Here is a 21,402-nt window from a genome sequence, read left to right on the forward strand (position 1 = left end):
TGCAGTTGGTTGCCACACAGACCACACATGTGTCTTATGTGGGTCATTCCCATGTCCTTCACTTTCTGCTGACCAGCCAGCATCCCGCAGCTGCACTTACTGCTCACATGTACTGACACATATTGGCACACAAGCTTAGTAGGACAAAGTTCAGCAGTCAGCTTTATACTTGTCTTATCAGAAAATCCTCACCCTTGGGCAGATGGACAATACAAGGACTTAGTCCTGGGAATGAGTGTGACCTCTGCCCTCCCAGACAATACCAGAAGAGGGGCTACTCTGACCATTTTCCCTAGACTTGTGGACATATTTGTGAAAAAAAAAATAAGGAACTTTCATCTACAATTTCACCGTAACTTTTTGCCTTTTTTCATTTTATTTTATGCTCCATAGTATCTTTTGTCTTTCTCAGGTCTGTAATGTGACTTATGGGTTTCTGTGCTTGAATTTATCCACTTTTGTTGTTCCAAGGTGTTGAGTAAAGGTTTGAATCCTATCTGAATTTATGGGTTTGTACTTCTGACTACAGAGGAGAAGACACTGGGGCCTAGGTCTATTAAACTGTTGTTCTCTGAGAATCTCACTATTCCTGGGGCCTCAGAAATGTATCTTTTTTTTCCTACCCATTTTAAGAACCCATGGATACACAATACTTTAGGGAATATTGTTTTCTTTTATGCTAATTCTCCCCTTCTATCACTTCGATAGGTTGGGGTGTGGATTGTTACAATTATAAAGTGCACAGCAAAGTGTTATAAGCATTTTTAGTGATAGGCAAGACAACAGTAAGACCAATCCCTAATGCAAAGACAACTATGATAATGAAATGCTTTTATAAATCATTTCCAATGTGCCCTTAAACTATAAAACTAAATGAGTTCTACCACATTGTATGTAAGTGAACATGCTTTGCATTTCAGCCACAGTTTCTAAATATCTAGAGGAGGCATTCGGCTCAGAAAACTCATGCTTACCTTGGTCTGATCCGCAGCTCTGAAGACGTAGCAGATACTTTGCTGCTTTGCTCCCTCTTCTTCTCTGATGAGACAGGCAAAGTAGCTGGGATCCTGGCTATTGTGAATCAGTTTCTGAACAGACTGCGGCTTGTGCTCAAAAATACTGGAACAGATTAAAGGATCCCACTGCTGGCTTTTCCCCGTATCTGGTTCACATCGTAGACTTTCTCTTGAAACATGCAGAAGGATCGGGCAGCAATGAGCTCTCTCCTTAGAACTCCGGGTATTGAGCCTTCGGATTTCTGCCACAACCCAGGGCAGCATAGGCATGGTGGTCAATGAATGCACATGCAAAGAACCCGCCAGCTGCAAACTGAACTCCGCAGGGATTCGACTGGAAGCTGGAGGTCTAGGAACACTAAATGATAAGGGATCCATCTCGCATCCGTCAGTGAGCAGAGCAGTAAAGTTCACAGATATGCAGTTTCCTGGAATGAAAGAGGTATTTTTGTATCATCTTTAATAATGTCATGTAATGCTCTGTTTGACAATAATTTTGGAGAACATATTAAGAACAGGATTTTGCCTAATCTGGAGTTGTATAATCATGTAAAGGGATATTTGGGGTGTTCTGATTTAAAAAAAAATTGCTACCTGAGTTCAAACACAGAGACAAAGGAGTATCATTTTTGTAAGCAGGGTTTCATTGACGCCAAAATACATTTCCAGCCTTATTTCACTGTTTTCACCCCTTATTATCACTTTTTCCACATTTCTTACCAATGAGATCAATCATATCTAGAAAAAGGAAGAGATGCTAGTAAGCATGCCCAACTGCTGATTTTGTCACAGAGCAGTGGCTAGAAAAAAAATGCCTATTCATATTTGAAATTAGATAGATAGAGGGATTTTATTCAGAATTGAGGCACATAATTCACAAGTGTTGAGCTCAAGGTAATGCAACTTCTCATATACACACAAAGCAACTTTTTCCCAAAAATATTACTCTTGATGCTTCCATATACTCATTGTTGCTGTACAAGTAATGCCATGAGGAATTAAATACATTGCTCTAGCCATAACATTTCTCTAGATAAGGCCACTGAGGTCCTCACAGGTAACCTTTCATGGACTTTATGACTTCTTCTGGCCCCTCGTATCTCATCTTTGATTTCCTGCATATGATCTCAGGAAAACTTGCTAAAATTGTCAACAGATTTTTCCTGTTAGGGACTACATCAGGCAAAGTTCCTTTTCAATTGTAGGACGATAGGCCCTATCTTCAGGTACCTACACAGATGCTACCACAACATTTTCATAGAATAACATTCCCCATGCCAAAAATGTAAATATTATTTTCAAACATTTTGCCATAATAAACCTTTGTTTATTAATATGAGTTTTTGTCAATGAGCGTTTGCTGGTACAGAAACCCTAATTCCTCCTGGTCTTAGTCTGCTCATATTTTCCACAAGAGTTATTACTAGAGAATTATTTGTCTCTTCCATGCATCTCAACTAGATTGTAAGCTCCATGGAGCAGTGATGTATATGCCTAGTAGTGCTATAGAGAAATATTAAGTAGCAGTACTAGTAGTAATAGAAAATGGTGTGTGTATGAAGTGTGCCAAAAATATCATATGTAAGAGGATCCTAAAAGTTCTGCAGTCCCTTACTATTTATTTACCTACGTGTCTCCATTTAGATAGTGTACTGCAGTGTTTTCTAACGTTTTCAAATCCATATCACACTTACATTAAGAAAAATATTGCATGGCATACCAGCTTCCACAGGGCAGGCAATGCAACATGGAAAGGACTTGTATGGCTGAAAAAAAGCACTAAGGAAACTCTAAAAGCCTCACCAGACTCTCTTCCAAATTGTAAAAGAAAGGGAAAGAAGTGGTGGAAAGGAAACACATATGAACTCATCATGATGGACCTGCTCCTTTTATATACAAGTGCAGGATAAGGGAGAAGCCAGTGCGGTGTGGACAGCCAGCTCAGTTAGGAATCTTTGCCAGTGCAGTGGCTCCCAGAGCTCCTTTATTGCTGCTGCTGCTGCTACTCCTCCCAACTCAGATTAAGTCACATCCAGTGTTCAGTGCACACTCTCCCTATCTCACTCAGCCTGCGGACAGGACAGAGACTGCAAGGGCTCGGAGGAGGCAGCTCAGGGTGGAGAAGATGAGGAACGGCTGTGTGAAATGTCTATCCTGCACAACGTGGAGCCCAGCTCTCCATGCCCTGCCTGCTGCCCATTAATTATCACGATCTGGGGCTAGAAAGAAGAGGCATGCATGAGAAGTGTCTTGTAGGGCGTGCTGGGTTTATAAAACAGAGAAGCCCCTGAGGTTTCATATTCTTCTACCTCGTCCTAGGAAAGTGGCTGGAGCTCAAGGGTGGCCTCTGGGAGGTAGAGGGGTACATAAGGTCTCTGGCACCCAAAGGCCAATGCTTGCCTTTGTGAATCTCTCCCTCTCCCCATCCACCAGTTCCCCTGCCCTTGATCCACTCTCTCTTCTCCCACCCAGTACCAGTTCCCCCCGGCCCCTAAACCCCTCTCTCTTCTCCCCCCACGCAATCCCATTTCCCCCTACCCCAATCCACTCCCTCTCTCTCCCCACCTAGTACCTGCTCCCCCTGCCTGCAAATCACTTTCTCCCTCCCTCCACGGCCCAGCATCAGTTTTCCTTCCCTCCCTCCCTTCTTTTTTGTTTTTCAAGTATATTTTTATTAAATTTTATTCTTACACAATTTACTCTTTGTGACAAAAGATAAGTGGTATTATAAGGCAAATAACAAAACTAGCAATTTACAACTTAATTCCCCCCCCCACCCATTATTTCTATTAATACCGCTATGCTATAAGAAATGAAGTGGGGGGTGTTACATAAAGAACAAAGAAAGCGAACGCAATCATAAATCAATAATAGGTATATCAAGCGACTAAATGAAATCCCTACTCATTGCCATTCTGAGCTGGATGGGTCGATTCGGGATGAGAATTAAGAAAAAAAGTGGAGCTGTGATGGCTCAAAGAAAACATAGGTAAAACTTTGAAACTTAATAACACGCTTGCAGTGGTATCTTAAAGTGAACTTTGAACACTTTAACACAGCTTCCTCTCTCATCTCTAAGGATTTCTTTCTCCTCTCTTGGGTGGGCCTTGTGATGTCTGGAAACATCCATATCTTTTGTCCTCTGAACAGTTCATGTCTGATACGAAAAAACAATCTCATAGTATTGTTTTTCTCTGTCAGGAAAGCAAATGTAACTAATAGTGTTCCTCTAGTGGTAATCTCTTCATTGCTATTTGATTCTAATAATGCTGAAACATTCACATGATGTTGTTGCTGTCGTTCTTGCTGTTCTCTACTTCTCTGTGGTAGATAATAAGCTCTTTATCAAAGGAGCTGCTTCCTGCGGTATCTTTAAAATCTTATTTAGATACTCTTTAAATAGATCCAAAGGTAAAATATAATCTATTACTGGGAAGTTCCTTACCCTCACATTTAAACTGCACAGGGAGTTTTCAATATGTTCTATTCTTTTATCTTGCACTATTTCCTTTTGAGACATTTTCTGATGGTAATTTTCCATACCTCTTATTCTTTTCTTCCACCATTTCAATTTTCCTTTCTTGACCTTGTATTTTTTCAAAATTTTCAACTGAATTTTTCACCACCACAGTTACCGTTTTTGAAAAATTAACAATAGCAAGCTCAATTGCAGCCAATGAAACATAGAAACATAGAAACATAGAAATGACGGCAGAAGAAGACCAAACGGCCCATCCAGTCTGCCCAGCAAGCTTCACACATTTTTTTCTCTCATACTTATCATTTTCTCTTAACTCTTGGTTCTATTTCCCTTCCACCCCCACAATTAATGTAGAGAGCAGTGATGGAGCTGCATCCAAGTGAAATACCTAGCTTGATTAGTTAGGGGTAGTAGGGGTAGTAACTGCTGCAATAAGCAAGCTACACCCATGTTTATTCCCTTTACCCAGACTATGTCATACAGCCCCTATTGGTTGTTTTTCTTCTCTCCTGCCGTTGAAGCGGAGAGCCATGCGGGTTATGCATTGAAAGTGAAGTATCAGGCCCTTTTGGTTTAGGGTAGTAACCGCCGTAACAAGCCAGCTACTCCCTGCTTTGTGAGTGCGAATCCTTTTTTTTTTTTTTTCTTCTCCCCTGCAGTTGAAGCTATTCTGGATATGCGTGAAGCCTCAGCTTTTCTTATTCCCCTGCTGTTGAAGCAGAGAGCTATGCTGGAAATGCTTGATGTATCAGCCTCTCCCATGCCATGAAGCAGAGAGCCATGCTGGATATGCATCGAAAGCGAAGTATCAGGCACATTTGGTTTGGGGTAGTAACCGCCGTAATAAGCCAGCTACTCCCCGCTTTGTGAGTGCAAACCCTCTTTTCTTCTCCCCTGCCGTTGAAGCAGAGAACTATGCTGTATATGCTTGGAAAGTGAAGTATTAGGCTTATTTGGTTTGGGGTAGTAACCGCCGTAACAAGCCAGCTACTCCCCTCTTTGTGATAGCAAATCCTTTTTTCCACATTTCCTCTTGCCGTTGAAGCTTAGAGCGATGTTGGAGTCACAGTAAGCATCTGTATGTTTATTTAATAAGGGTATTGTCTCCGGGCAGTAGCCATCTTTCTGGTGAGCCACCCACTCTACATTGGCGGTCTCTTGACTTTATGGATCCACAGTGTTTATCCCACGCCCCTTTGAAGTCCCTCACAGTTCTGGTCTTCACCACTTCCTCCGGAAGGGCATTCCAGGCATCCACCACCCTCTCCGTGAAGAAATACTTCCTGACATTGGTTCTGAATCTTCCTCCCTGGAGCTTCAAATCGTGACCCCTGGTTCTGCTGATTTTCTTCCTACGGAAAAGGTTTGTCGTTGTCTTTGGATCATTAAAACCTTTCAAGTATCTGAAAGACTGTATCATATCACCTCTGCTCCTCCTCTCCTCCAGGGTGTACATATTTAGATTCTTCAATCTCTCCTCGTACGTCATCCGATGAAGATCCTCCACCTTCCTGGTCGCCCTTCTCTGTACCGCTTCCATCTTGTCTTTGTCTTTTTGAAGATACGGTCTCCAGAACTGAACACAGTACTCCAGGTGAGGCCTCACCAAGGACCTGTACAGGGGAATAATCACTTCCCTTTTCTTACTCGATATTCCTCTCTCTATGCAGCCCAGCATTCTTCTGGCTTTTGCTATCGCCTTGTCGCATTGTTTCGCAGACTTCATATCATTAGATACTATCACCCCAAGGTCCCTCTCCTGCTCCGTGCACATCAGCCTTCCCCCCCCCATCGAATACATTTCATTCGGATTTCCACTCCCCATATGCATGACTTTGCATTTCTTTGCATTGAATCTCAGCTGCCATGTCTTCGACCACTCTTCCAGTTTCCTTAGATCCCGTCTCATTCTCTCCACTCCTTCCGGCGTGTCCACTCTGTTGCAGATCTTAGTGTCATCCGCAAAAAGACAAACCTTACCTTCAATCCCGTCCGCAATGTCACTCACAAAGATATTGAACAGGACCGGTCCCAACACCGATCCTTGCGGTACACCACTTATAACCGCTCTCTCCTCAGAGAAGGTTCCATTTACCATCACACATTGTCTTCTGTCCGTCAACCAATTTGCAATCCAGGTCACCACATCGGCACTCACTCCCAAGCTTCTCGTTTTATTCACCAGTCTCCTGTGCGGAACCGTATCAAAAGCTTTGCTGAAATCCAAGTATATGATATCGAGTGCTCTTCCTTGATCCAATTCCTTGGTTACCCAGTCAAAAAAGTCAATCAGATTTGTCTGACAGGATCTTCCCCTGGTGAATCCATGTTGCCTCTGGTCCATCGATTCTCCGGACTGTAGATTGTTCACTATTCTCTCTTTCAGCAGTGACTCCATTACTTTTCCCACCACCGAAGTGAGGCTAACTGGTCTGTAGTTTCCAGCCTCCTCCCTGTTGCCACTCTTGTGAAGCGGGACCACCACCGCTCTTCTCCAATCACTCGGCACCACTCCCGTTTTCTAGGGATCTATTGAACAGGTCACACAGTGGAGCCGCCAGAACATCTCTGAGCTCCCTCAATATCCTTGGATGAATACCATCAGGCCCCATGGCTTTGTCCACTTTCAGGTTCTTTAGCTCTTCCCACACATTTTCTACTGTGAAAGGATTTTCATCTATTCCACTTCCCTCCAGTTTCTTGTTGTGTAGAGATGGTCCTTCTCCAGGGTCTTCTTTAGTGAACACAGAGCTGAAGTATTCGTTTAATATTTCTGCCATTTCTTCGTCACTCTCCACACATTGATCATTACCACCTTTCAATTTTGCTATACCACTTTGGACCTTTCTCTTTTCGCTGATGTATCTGAAAAATGTTTTGTCACCATTTTTTATCTCCTTGGCAATCCTCTCTTCCGCTTGACTTTTTGCCAACTTGATTAATTTCTTTGTCTCCCTCAGTTGATTCAAATATGCTTCTTTGTGCTCCTCCCTTTGGGATCTTTTATATATCTTGAATGCTGTTCTTTTAGCTTTAATTTTGTCAGCCACCTCCTTTGAGAACCAGATAGGTTTCAGTTTCCTTTGCTTTTCTTTACATTTCTAACATATAGAGCAGTTGCCTTGGTGATTGCTCCTTTTAGATTGGTCCACTGCTGATCCACATCTCTCTCGTTCTCCCATCCTTTTAGTTCTTCCTCCAGGTACTTACCCATTTCCTCAAAGTCTGTGTTTTTGAACTGTAAAACTCGGGTCTTTGTGGTTCTTTTCCCTATTCTTTTATTGATATTAAACCATACCGTTTGATGGTCAATGCTTCCCATATTGCCTCATTAAGAATGACTTCTGGTCTTAACAGAAAATGAGTTAAAGGTTGAGGTAACTCACCACTTTTTACGGCCCCAGTTACAGAGTCCCTTCCATATTCCCGCAATACAGCGAGTTCATCAGCCTCCAAAGGGGCGGGTAGGTATGTTCCCAGTGTTGGGCTTTCTCCGGTCTCTGCTGCAGCTGTTCTTTCCTGGTGAAGTCCTTACTCACCAGCATCTAGCAGCAGCTCCCTCGGCACCGCCTCCCCCACTGAACTCCAATCCTGAGGCGGGGACGGTGTCTCCGGCGCGCCGGGACTTAGCAAAATCTCTTTACCCCGAGGCATGGGCGTTCACTCTTTACCCTGTCCTCCTGTGGCTCTCGCTCCCGGCTCTTTCGGGGTTGACGTGAAGAAGGGTGGAATTGATGTTTGTTTCAGCTCCTCATTCTCTGCAGTCGCTAAGCTCTCCTGAAGTCGAGCTTTGCATTTAGTATGGGGCATTTTAGGCACTATAGGTAATGTTTTCACAGGAAAAAACATGCAGCTCCTTCACCAGCGTCTCATTCAGTCGCCATCTTGGACACACACCCCCTCCCTCCCTTCTACTGCCCAGCACCAGATCAGACATCCCATCCCTCCCCCATCAGCAACAGCAGCTTCCTCCTTCCTCCCACCCACTCAGGCTTGGAGGGAAAAAAAACTGTGCTGTGCATTGCTCTCTCTTTCAGCCCAGGACCTCTGCTCTGTCCTACCTTCTCTCCTCTTTTGAGCAGTTGCACATGTCCAGACTTCAGCAGCTAGGCTTACCTCTTCCACCTCCCTGTTCCATCCTGTAACAGTGGCGGGGATGCTCAATGACTTTACAGTGGTTTAACTTCTAAGAACATAAGATTTGCCATAGTGGATCAGACCAAAGGTCCATCAAGCCCAGTATCCTGTTTCCAACAGTGGCCAGTCCTATCATAAGTACCTGGCAGGATCCCAAAAGGTCAAAGATTCCATACTGCTTATCCCATGAGCTGCCTCCGTTTCATCGGGCCTGCTCTCCTGCTTGCAGCATGGCCGCTGTCCCTGGTCCTGCCTCCTTAGATGCTGGGCCGCGTCTTCTCTTCCTATTTAAAGGGCCAGCCATGAACAACGCAGTCCAGCCCTCCTGATGACATCAGAGCCCGGGAACTACTTAAGGAAGCTTCCTCTTCCTGTTCCTTGACTTGGCAATGAGTCTGCTCACTTCAGTGAGGTCTTCTGTGCTTCGTGAGTCCTGTTCCTGACTTCTGAGTCCTGTTCCTGTTCCGGTTTCCATCCTCCAGTTCCTTCCGATGGATCTTCTGGCTTCTGACCTCGGATTGGCTTTGGTGATTCTTCTGGCTTCTCTCGGACTGGCTTCGGTGACTCTTCTGGCTTCTGATCTCGGACTGGCTATTGGCGACCCTCTGGTTTTGGACTCTGGACTGGCTATTGGTGATTCTCTGGCTTCTGTCTCTGGGCTGGCTATTGGCAACTCTCTGGCTCCTGACATTGGACTGAACCTCGACTATTCCATCGTCTTCACAAGGGACAACCTAAGACCAGCCGGCCCCAAGCACCCAAAGGCTCAACCTGCGGGGAACAGGGTTGGTATTGGTGAAGCTCCAGCTAGCCCTTGCTTCAGTTCAGCCTCACCTCCCGATGGTGGGGACCTGTGGGGGTTCGCCCTTGCAGGTAGCGCCAACTCCCCCTCGGGCAAGGGGTCCACATTCTCCTTCAGCGACACAAAAATAACCTATCAATTGTACCCTCGATCATATCCACACATCCACATACATAATAAAGTAGGCCTAATATAAAATCACCTAAAATCTCCTTCTCCCAAAACTTTCCTTTTCCTGACAAAATCCCTTGTTTCACCCCCTTGGGCTTCTTCAGGGAAATATATCACCCAAATTCTCAAACTGCTTCACAATATATAATTGGTTCCTTGTTGCGGCTTCCTTGTACACCCGTTAAATGCTATTCTTAAACACCACAGATCGGTTCCCTTATTTTACCCACTAAGGCTGTTTCAGAAAAATCCTTCAACCGAATACTCTAAAAAATACCACTCTCATACCTGAAAACGTTTTATTTCCAGTCATCCTGAGTAAGGCATGGATTAGTGAGCAGCACAAATTTTCTTCACACACACCCCTTGGCAGGCTCCCATTCACACAAACAATTCCCAGACAGGTTCCCATACACACACACACACACATACACAACAGACAGGTTCCCATACACACACACATATACACCCCAAAGAGGTTCTTATACACACACGCACACACACACACACACACACACACACACACACACACCAGACAGGTTCTTATACACACACACACACACACACACACACACCAGACAGGTTCCCATACACACACACATATATACACACCAAACAGGTTCCCATACATACACACACACACACCCCTAGGCAGGCTCCCATTCACACAAACATACCCCAGACAGGTTCCCATACACACACACATAGACAACAGACAGGTTCCCATACACACAAACACATACACACCCCAAAGAGGTTCTTATACACACCCACACACACACACAAACACATACACATCAGACAGGTTCCCATACACACACACACACACACCCACACCAGACAGGTTCCCATACACACACACACACATATACCCCAGACAGGTTCCCATACACACACACACATATACCCCAGACAGGTTCTCATATATACACACACATACACACCAGACAGCTTCCCATTCACACACATACATACACCCCAGACAGTTTCCCATATATATACACATCAGACAGGTTCCCATACACACACATATATATACACCCCAGACAGGTTCCCATACACGCACAGACATATACACCTAAGACAGGTTCTTATACACACACACACACACACACACACACACACACTCCAGACAGGTTCTCATACACACACATATACACCCCAGACAGGTTCCCATATATACACACACATACACACCAGACAGGTTCCCATACACACACATACATACACCCCAGATAGGTTCCCATACACACACATATACACACACCAGACAAGTTCCCATATATACACACACTTACACACCAGACAGGTTTCCATACACACACACACACACACGCACACACACACATATACACCCCAGACAGGTTCTTATACACATACACATACACACTCCAGACAGGTTCACACACACACACACATATGCACACACCAGACAAGTTCCCATATATACACACACATACACACCAGACAGGATTCCATACACACACACACACACACACAGGTTCCCATTCATTCACATAAGAAATTGCCATACTGTTCAGTTCGGAGTTAACAGTCTGCTTGGAATTAGCAATCTGTTGTTATTTAGGAGAGTTGTGGGTGGATCCTTGGACCGGTGGCAGATGACCATGCCCCGGGGGCTGAGTATGGAGACAGATACACACTAGTTCTTTTATTAGACAGTATACTGAACCACCAAAGGTGGCAGTAGTAAGCTGGAATGCCCGGCTGGGCTGTAGTCCCTCAGATACTGGAATAGCGATCCCTGGAGGCTGAGCTGTAGAGAAACTGAAATATAGTGAGTAGGCAGGGTATGCAGAGTTCATGTACTGAACCAGATGGTAACACTCACACAATATCTCATAGAAGCCCAGGAGCTGGAATGTATAGGCCCTCGAGGAGCGAGTACCTGGTTCCAGGGAAAGCTCTGAGAGAGCAATGGTAACTCACTGATGTAGTTGGCAGTGGTGACTTCCAGGCAGAAGAGAGTACCGAGTAAGTCTGGGAATGAGGGCCCTCGAGGAGCGAGTACCGGTTCCAGACTGTCACCTGAAAAACAAAGGAGAGAGTGAGGCCCCCGAGGAGTGGGTACCCCTAGTAAGTCAGAGGAGGCAGAGTAGCTTGGAAAGTCGAAGTGAGTCCGCAGTCATTCCTTGCTAACTTGAAGTGTTAGCAAATTCTAAGACCTTATATATTTGTCGTGGGTGATGTCATCTTCGGGGGATGCCCCCGAGCTTTGCGCCATTGCCGGTACTTCAGTCGGGGCCGTGCCGTGTGCACGCCCCAGGCCTCCAGGAAACATGGTGGGTTGCAGCGTCTAGCCGGTCCAGGGACGCCGGAGGGCCTCGGCAGAAGGACGCCGCAGCAGCCAATCTTCCCGTGGACGAAGAGGGAGGTGCCAAAGAGGTAAGGAGGGCAGAGAGAGGGCGCCGGGAACCAACGGACACAACAGTACCCCCCTTCAAAGGGCGATTTCCTCTTCGGGTACCAGGCTTAGGTTTTGAAGGATGCGTGAGGTGGAACTGATGAAGCATCTTTTTGTCCAGGGTATTGGTCTGGCTCCCAAGAGATCACTTCAGGGCCAAAACCTTCCCACTTTAGAAGGTATTCAAAAGTCTTGCCTCTTTTACGAACGTCCAGAATCTCTGTGATTTTGAGTTCTTGTTCATCTTCTGTACTGATGATAAATGAGTCTTGAGATATAGAGAATAGTTCACTAGGAGTAATATCATCTTCGTCTGGAGATACTGAAGAACATTCCTTGGTTAGTGTATTGTCTTCATCTTGAGATATTGAAGAACATTCACTGGTTAGTGTATTGTCTTCCTTTCCCCCAAAACAAGTGTCCACCAGCTGGCGACTCAGATGGTCGAATAAAGTCCTTCTGGAGATTTTCTTCAATGTCTTCCAATGTTGCTTTATTCTCAAATGCTGAGAGAGAGTGCACCTGTCCTGTGGAGACTCAGTTTTAGACTTCTGTCGTATAGCACTGTCATAAGGCTCCTGTGGAGGAAGAACATCAACTACTTCTTTGGAGAAGATATCCCCGAAGGGGGTGTACTGGAGCGGTAGTCCCGGTACTGCTGGAGTCGCAGGCATGCCAATAATAGGCGATATCTCCTTAAGGCATTTCCCATGACATTCTGGGCCCCAGTGGGAGAGATCCAGAGATGCCCAGTCAAATTGGGGTTGGTGTACTTGCAACCAGGCTAACCCCAGGATGATAGGGTGCACAGCCTTTTCCAGTACGAAGAAAGAGAGTGATTCCGTATGAAGAGCTCTGGTGCGGAGAGTAACTGATTCGGTTTGGCAAGACACATCTCCCGGTAAGGGCTCTCCATGAATGGAGGATAATCGTAGTGGGTTTTTCAACTTGATGAGGGGGATCCTCAAATATTCCACTAGACTTCTGAGAATGAAGTTGCCTCCTGCCCCCGAGTCCACCAGGGCAGGAGTCTGAACCGTGACTGGTCCTTAGGTCAAGGAGACTGGGAGACAGAGCATAAGAGAGGGCGCAGTAAGGCCTAAGAATAGTCCTCCTGTAGGACTTTGGCCCGTCCGTGCTTTCGGACAAGTGGAGCATGTAAAGACATCATGGCCGGGCTGATGTCCTCTCCTTGGAAGTCAAGTGTCCATGACCAATTTGCATAGGTTCATCGGTGTCAGCAGCAGGGACTACTGGAACCATCTGATGTGTAGAGACAGCACTGGCCTGTTTCAACCCGGGTAACACCCTAGGCCGGAGTTCCTTCACCTTGTCCCGGAGACGTAGATCAATCCGAGTAGCCAGGGATATTAATTTGTCCAGTAAGTCAGGTGTTTGGTGAGTGGCCAGCTCGTTCTTCAAACGGTTATCCAGGCCTCTGCAAAAGAGATTCTTGAGACATCTGGGGTCCCAGCAGAGCTCTGCCGCAAGAGCTTTAAACTCGATGGTGAATTCAGCCAATGATCTGCTGCCTTGCTTCAAATCCACTAAAGCAAAACCGGCTACAAACATTCGAGCAGGATCATCGAAAATGGATTTCAATAAGTCCATAAATCTTTCTATGTCCTGCAAAATGGAGTCCTTGCGTTCCCACAAGGTAGATCCAGGTATGAAAGGATGTAGGTGGTCTTGGAGAGAGCTGTAGGAAATAGAGACGGCTGTAAGGCAAAGTGCATGCAGCACTGGTTCAAAAAGCCCCGAGTCTTCTGGATTTCTCCGGAAAAGCAGATTGGAGCCGCCAGTGGTACAGCAGTCTTTAAAGTTACCTCCTGTGACTGACCTTCTTGGTTGGCGGCTGTGCCTTGAACCTTCTGTGTGTGTAGCTGATGAAATGCTGCAGCAAGTTTCTCCAAGGTGTCTTGCAGCTCCTCAATGCACTGGTCCAGGCCCGGTATGACCTGCAAGGAATTCAGTTGTGCCGGATCCCTGGAGTTAGCAATCTGTTCAGTTCGGAGTTAACAGTCTGCTTGGAATTAGCAATCTGTTATTTAGGAGAGTTGTGGGTGGATCCTTGGACTGGTGGCAGATGACCACGCCCCCGTCATTGCTATGTTTCTATGTAACTCAAACTTGCATGAATATATTCTATGGCGCACATGTGCCGCTAAATATTCCGAATAACTTAGGGCTTGATTCATCAAGGTTTTTTCTCATAGACACAGAGTGGGAGAAAAGCCTTAGTGACTCAGGCAGTTATTAGATATATTTATCCGTCTAATTTTCCTAACTGGATATGTTCTGAATATGGACCTCTTAGCTTCTAGACCCCAAAGCGCTAGGATGTGAAGAAAGAGTGATATAGTCCTCATGGGAACAGAAGTTGCTGCAACACCACAGAATTAGTAAATATGAAGGACTGGGGACAGGAGGAGGGTTCATTTCCTGTAATTTTTCCTATACAGTTAGTAGATGAGTAATGTAGATGAGTAACTTAGCAGTTAGAGCAGCAGGTTGAAAACCAGAGCAGCCAGGTTTCAAATTCTGCTTTTTCCACTGATGCTTCTTGTAATCTTGGGCAAGTCACTTCTCCCTCCATTATCTCAGGTACAAACTAAAATGCCATGTAACAAGCTGAAGCATTACAACTGTATGCTGAAATCACTGCAGTTTCATAATGCACAAACTATTTTTTTTTAATTCCCAATACAGTGCTTCTTAAACCAGTCCTTGGAGCACATCTAGTCAGTCAGTTCTTCAGGATATCTGTAATGAAGCACTGTACTAATGCATCAGGAATTTAAAAATGTACACAAACCAGAAAATGTGCACAAATTAAAGGCTTAGCACCCTACAAAACATGATTTCTGCACAAAAAAATCAGATTTTATGTACAGAAACATTTTATGCATGGGACACATGCTATTTGTGCACAAAGCATTATTTTCTAGGCATAAGATACCAACTATAGGTCCCGCAATGGAAGTGCAGCTTCCTTAGCCCTGGAAATTTTATCTCAGACTGAGAGGTAAGCCAGCACACTTCTCTGGATTTGGTGGAGGAGGTAATAGCAAATGCCATCATTAGCACGGAATTTCCATATGAGGGTGCTAATTTAAACACACATTGTTGTACACACATTTTATCTGCACAAAACTCCTCGCTGCATTGACAGTGAAGTTTGTGCACAAAAAAATGTGCGCACAACTGAGGATTAAACTGTGTGCTGTGCCGAGCACATTTTATTGCATCGGCCTCTCAGATTTGGGAAATAATTACTGCACCAAGTAACAGCAAATGATGGATGATTGTAACTTGCTTGTCGCTCAGGTTTGGAAAGGAGACTAATTAAACCCTAGTAAAATTCTTATCTATTGTACAGTCTATTCTTTTATGCAGATAATATTGAAGGGAAATTCAAGGTATGTTGGGATTTTCGACATCCTTGACCTATCAGATTATTATTTTATTCCGCTTAGTAGTTTCTAACCCCTTAACTCCAATGTCATTGCAATGTCATTCATTAAACTTTCTTTTGGCCATGGTGCTTAAATTAGTGCTGGCCAGAGGTGTCTTCCACCAGATGAAAAGTCCTATTGCAGGCAACCTTTTGTGATTCTGACAGGATGCTCTTTCTTTACAGATTAAGCAATGAAATCAAAGAATGTTTCTCAGTCTTGAGTGTTTTTTTTCCTATTATATGAAGAAATACTTGATAAGAAACAGTATCTGTGGATACTGTTAAGGTTTTATGAAAATTACAAAGATGAAGAAATTTAAAAAGTCAATCCAATATTTTTCTTAGTTAAAACCATGCATGCCCAGAGCTCCACTTCAATTTAATAGGTGTCACTCACATAGGAATACTAAAAAGCACCAATGAAGCAGATCAATCATTCAGTTGCATTTTAACAAACCAGTGCAGAATGAACACAGCACAACTTCCTTTTATATTTAGATCACTATTTTGTTACATTACAAGGTGATCCTGTTTTGGTTCTTCTTCATCCAAGTACTTTATTTGTCCCTTTTAAGGAGAAGCCCTTTTATAAACTAAATGCCACCCTGTCTCCTGCTGACAGCTGTGAAGAAGGATGCAAAATATACTTTGGCCCCAGGCCTGAAATATCCACTTTCACATCACTCTCTGATGGGCAGAGGGCCCACTTTTATAGTTTGGTACGTGGGCTCTGGAAGCGAGATTTCGCTGTTGTACTAACTTCTGCTTTTCATATACTGCCTGAACCACTAAGTTTCCTGCAGCCAGTGCTCTTTTGTGGCATAGCTACTTTTTCAAATTGTATTTCTCTGACATACCAAAGTCTTGAGCAACCCAAAATGAAGTAATCAACTAGAAGTACCAGCAATACTGTCCTGAAGCCACCAAGGAACTGGGCCTCTCCTCTGAAAAATAAAGCCCTTGGGACCCTCCACCTAACCAGGACAGCATGCCCTGGCAGCCTCTGATCTACATTGCTCTTTTTTAATGGATTTGAGTCATGCCACCCTGCTGATAGCATCTGTGCTGTTCTGGCTGATTTCCCTTGGTGCAGCAGGCAGCATGGGTACTAACAGTCCCCCACGGCACAATGCTGCGAGTCTTCCAGCCCGGACGAGTGAGCGGCCTGACAGGCTGCACAAGAGAAACAACCTGAGAAAGAGGCAGATGGAGGGTCTCTGGCACCCAGGGGCCAATGCATTTGTGTTGTCCCCCATGCACCCCCCTCTTTTCTCCCCCCTCCATCGCATCACCACATGGCACCACTATGTGGGATCTCTTTTCACTGGGGAAGGGCAGGAAGCCAGCTAGCACGTCACCACAGGGTGCCACCATGCAGGGTCAGTGCTAACTTTTTTTTGCGGCCCTGTGCGAACAATTACAGTGCTGGCCCTTCCTCAATTTTTTTTTTTTTTTTAACATTTTATTTGTATTCTTTTTCTAATCAGGGTCAGTGCAAGGGTATTGGGCTCCCTAAGTGAATCTTTCAGCTTTGTGCCAAGCATTCCCCCTACCACGGCCCTCTCCACACACAATTTCAAATTATAGATTTAGAATTTTTTATTTTTCACATGAAAAAGGACACTCAAAGTAGTCTTTTGAAATATAAATATCACAACAGCATTTTATATGCAAAAGGACACTCAAAGTAGTCTTTTGAAATAAAAATATCACATCAGCATGTATATTATATTTACATGCACTGCTGTGGTGTCAACCATAAAACCCTGTATAAAAGCCAAAAAGACCCTTGGAACACATATGGTATTAGGACTATTGTAACACATGTTGGGTGTGGGCTTGGTCCTGTGAAAGCCATGAGCAAACTAAATTACAATTGCAATATAATAAACCTCCAAAACAGCACTAACTTCCAGCACTCAAACAGTTACCACCCTATGAAAAGAGGACACTGCAAACATTACACCAGGCCCTAAAACACCAATATATCTCCTATTAGGAAAACAGAACAAACCAAGTTTCTATAGATCCCTACATAGAAATGACACATTAGCAGAATACTTAACCTCAATCACAAATGCAGAACACAGATAGACCCTCACCAAATACAGAATACCACCCTATGAAAAGGTGACCCTGAAAATATTACACCAGGCCCTAAAACAACAATATCCCTCCTATAAGAAAAACAGAACAAACCAAACTTCTACAGACCCCTACACTGAAATGACACATTAGCAGAATACTTAACCTCAATCACAAATGCAGAACACAGACAAACCCTCGCCAAATATAGAATAAAGTGACCATAAAATATAAATGGAAAAGTCAGACATAAACTAAACTGGAAATCACAACAAGTCAGACTCAGTGTGTAGTGCACGTATGGAAAAACTAAAGCATTATCCTTCCTTAGAAAACATCAAACAATAAAATCAAGTATTATAAGGTATCAATCATAATAGTGAAATCATACTAATAAAATGAATTAATATTTCAAAACAGCAGATGAAGAGAATAACATCCAATAATATTGTTATATTGTTATACTGTATTTCCCAATTGAGTTCTATGTAAACCGGCATGATGTGTTTCACGAATGTCGGTAAATAAAAGTTAATAAATAAAAATAAAAATAAATAAATAAATAATTAAAAACTCATAAATATTTTTTAAATTTCCCAAACACCAATATATTTCAAAACTGCACATATATCAAATAACACCAGATTAATTAAAATCAATAAGGATAAAAAAAAAAATCCCTCACTTGCCATACTGGGAACTTTTGACTTCTGGTGAACCTGAGATTGTCGTGGAGGGGAAGGGAGATGCACATACTTTCTCCTACCTCATATACACACACATTCATCCTCATGCTCACATTGACACACATAAACGCTCTTTCAAAACTCACACACACTCACAGACAAACAAAAGCTGACTGGCTCCCTCTCTTTCAGGCTCAAACACACACTGGCTCACTCTCTCTTGGGCACAGACACATACACTAGCTCCATTCCCTGTCCTACACACAGACACACACACTCCATTCCCTCTCCTTCCTACATATACACACTGACTCCACTCCCTCTCCTTCATTCACACACACACGTTGGCTCCACTCCCTCTCCTTCACTCACACACACGATGGCTCCACTTCCTCTCCTTCACTCACACACACACACACTGGTTCCACTCCCTCTTCTTCATACACACACACACACACACACACACACACCTCCAACATCACACTTGTTGGCTCCATGTTCTCTCTTTCACTCACACACACAGGGGCTGGCTCCACTCCCTCTCCTCCATATACACACAGGGTGGCTTCATTCTCTCTCTTTCATACATACACACACATGCTGGCTCCACTCCCTCTCCTTCACACACACACACACATGGGCAGGTTCTGGCTCCAGCTCCAGTCCTTTTCCTTCATTTAGGTTGTGGGCCTCCTCTACCTCTGCTGCCGGAGGGATGGCCTCCTCCTCTTCTGTCACTCGGCAGGATGAATTTCCCCCAGCAGCCTTGGGCCTTCTCCTCTTCTGCCGCTGGGTGGGATAGGCGCTCCTGGCAGCCACGGGCCTCCTCCTCTTCTGCCGCTGGGAGGGATGAACTCCTCTGGCAGCCACGGACATCCTCCTCTTCTGCCATGGGCAGGATAGGTGCTCCAGTGGCCGCGGGCCTCCTCCTCTTATGCCGTCGGGTGGCAGAAGTGCCCCAGGCAGCCATAGAGGCTTTTCTTCTTTGGGTGGGATGGGATTCCTTGCCCCCTTGGTGCGCCCCCCCCCCCCCCCCCACAGCCTGGCACCCAGGGGCCTTGGCCCCCCCTTTTCCCCCGCACTACACCACTGGAAAGAGGCATCTTTTGGCAGGAGGGGAAGAGAGGCTGGACCAGTGGAAGCTCTAGGCAGATTATGCGGCTGCCTAGAGTGTCACGGAAGTGGCAAGACTGGACAGAGCTGGTATTGATTGTTGGGGGCCTGAGCCTTACTGTAGCAACGGGAGTTTGCCAACATGTTTCCTGCTGCTTCCTCTGTCTCCCTTGCTCTGCTGATTCTCTCCCACAACAGCAGCAGCTTTCAGTGCACCACAACCCAGTTTGCGACAGCACTGAAACCACCTGTCCTACTACCAGGACCTCACTTGTGGCAGCTGGAGCTGGTGTAAATGCTCCACACCACCTTCACAGCATGTCCTGAGGCTGGGGAAGAGGGAGAGGCTGGGGGCAAAGGAAGAAGAATTATTTTGAGGATTGAGGAGGTGGGGAGATGAAAGCTCCTGCTGGTTGGGTGAGAGGGATGGGTGGGGCTCAAAGTTGAATTGCACTGGCCCTGAAGACAGCCTATACTGGGAAGAGAACGGAGGAAGAGAGAGTTTAAGTTTAAGATGGTGAGAGAGACTGGGAGATGGAAAGGGTGGAATGAGTGAGAGAAGAGAGAGCCCAAAGAAAGAGAAGGAGGACCCTCAGAATAAGGGAAAGAGAAATAGATTGTGTTATAGAAGGAAAATGTAGAAACATTGATGAGTGGGAAAGAGAAGAAGTAATCTTGAAGGAGGTAGATTCACAGAGAAATTTTAAAAAATCAGGCTGGATGACAGGGAGGGGAGAAAACTTGACAGATCAGACTGTGTGTGCCAGAGAGAGGAAACAGACCAGGAGTGAAAAAATGAAGTATGAAGTGGGGAGGGAGTTGCTGAACGAAAATGGGCCAGACAAAAAAAAAAAAAAAGACTATACTTTTACTCATTTTACAATATTCTAAGTTCACTGTGTAACTGCTGCGAAATTATGTAGGTTTACTAGAGGAAATTAGCAGATCTAAAAGTTGTCAGGTATGTTTTAGGAGAATCCATATTTTTTAAAGTGCTTTTTACTTTCAGAAAACTGTAACCAGATGCAGCAAGTTGAATAAGTAGCCAACCCCTACTAAAATATCTGAACGATTTCCCTAAAACATACCTAATGCTTTTCCACAAGGGTCCACATCTTTAAAGCTTATTTCATTTCAGACCAATAAAATCATAAATTGATGCTATGGCGCACTGTACTGCAAGCAGTGAAGGAATCCATGTGATTATTTAAGGATTATTTACAAAAAGATGCTCTGTACATTTATTAGTTAATACAAGTCTGATAAATGTTTACAATCACAAGCTTTCCGGGACAAGGCTTTGAATTTTTGCAGATCAGAACTGCACAGGAAGTGGTAGAATAACTACTGCAGTTACCATCAATATGATGACAATTTTTTTTTTTTTCCAGGAACCTCAAATCTGTCATCTACAGTACACGAAAAACAAAATGCAGGGAAATGGGCTAACTTTTAAACCCGGGCAAGGAATCTGATAAAGGGACAGGAAGCTCCTTGCACCCGTCTCCTCACGTTAAGGGCTTCATTTCCCCCCCCCCCCCCCCTTTAGTAAAACTGCACAGACACCTGCAGCAATCCAAGGCGCGCGCACGGGCAGCGCCTCTGAGCGGGATGCAGGTTGCCATCGGCTCAGCTGCGAGCCCCCTCCCCCCCGGGAGGAGGCAGGACACCTACCTGCTGTCCGCGCGCCGCTCACAGCCGCGGTGTGGGGGGTGGGGTGCGGGGCGCTTCTTTGTCCCGCGCGCGGACCTGCAGCTGCTGCCCCGGGCAGCGGCGGGAAGGCTGCTCTCTGCGCGTGGGCTGGAGGGCAGGCAAAGAGAAGAGGCAGCAGGAAGAGGACATTAGCAGTAACGAGGGTGGCTTTTGCAAGCCCTAAGAAAAGTCTCTGCCTGTCACATGTGAGCGACAGCTGCAGCGCACGTCCTTGCTCGTTTCCTTTAGCTCAGGATTTTGAGTGCCAGTGGACGGGGGGACACCCTGGCTCCTCTGTAGGGGCATTGGGACGGGGGGATTGGGGTGGGGTTTGCAG

At 45.0% G+C, this 21,402-nt stretch overlaps 1 protein-coding gene across 5 annotated transcripts in view; it reads right to left on the reverse strand.

Moving 5' to 3' along the window:
• TBC1D1 (TBC1 domain family member 1) overlaps positions 1–21,194 on the reverse strand; it is a 480,914-nt gene extending 459,720 nt beyond the window's left edge. For 4 of the 5 annotated variants that reach the window (XM_029589507.1, XM_029589478.1, XM_029589498.1 and 1 more), the window contains exon 1: positions 975–1,394. In XM_029589507.1, the coding sequence (XP_029445367.1) occupies positions 975–1,394 (420 nt within the window). Of the gene's footprint in view, positions 1–974; positions 1,445–21,047 lie in introns of those variants that run through there. The other variant, XM_029589471.1, reaches the window with a different exon arrangement.
• Between the last annotated feature and the right edge of the window lie 208 nt (positions 21,195–21,402).

This window comes from Rhinatrema bivittatum, chromosome 1 (genome assembly GCF_901001135.1).
Source record: "Rhinatrema bivittatum chromosome 1, aRhiBiv1.1, whole genome shotgun sequence".
NCBI lineage: Eukaryota > Metazoa > Chordata > Amphibia > Gymnophiona > Rhinatrematidae > Rhinatrema > Rhinatrema bivittatum.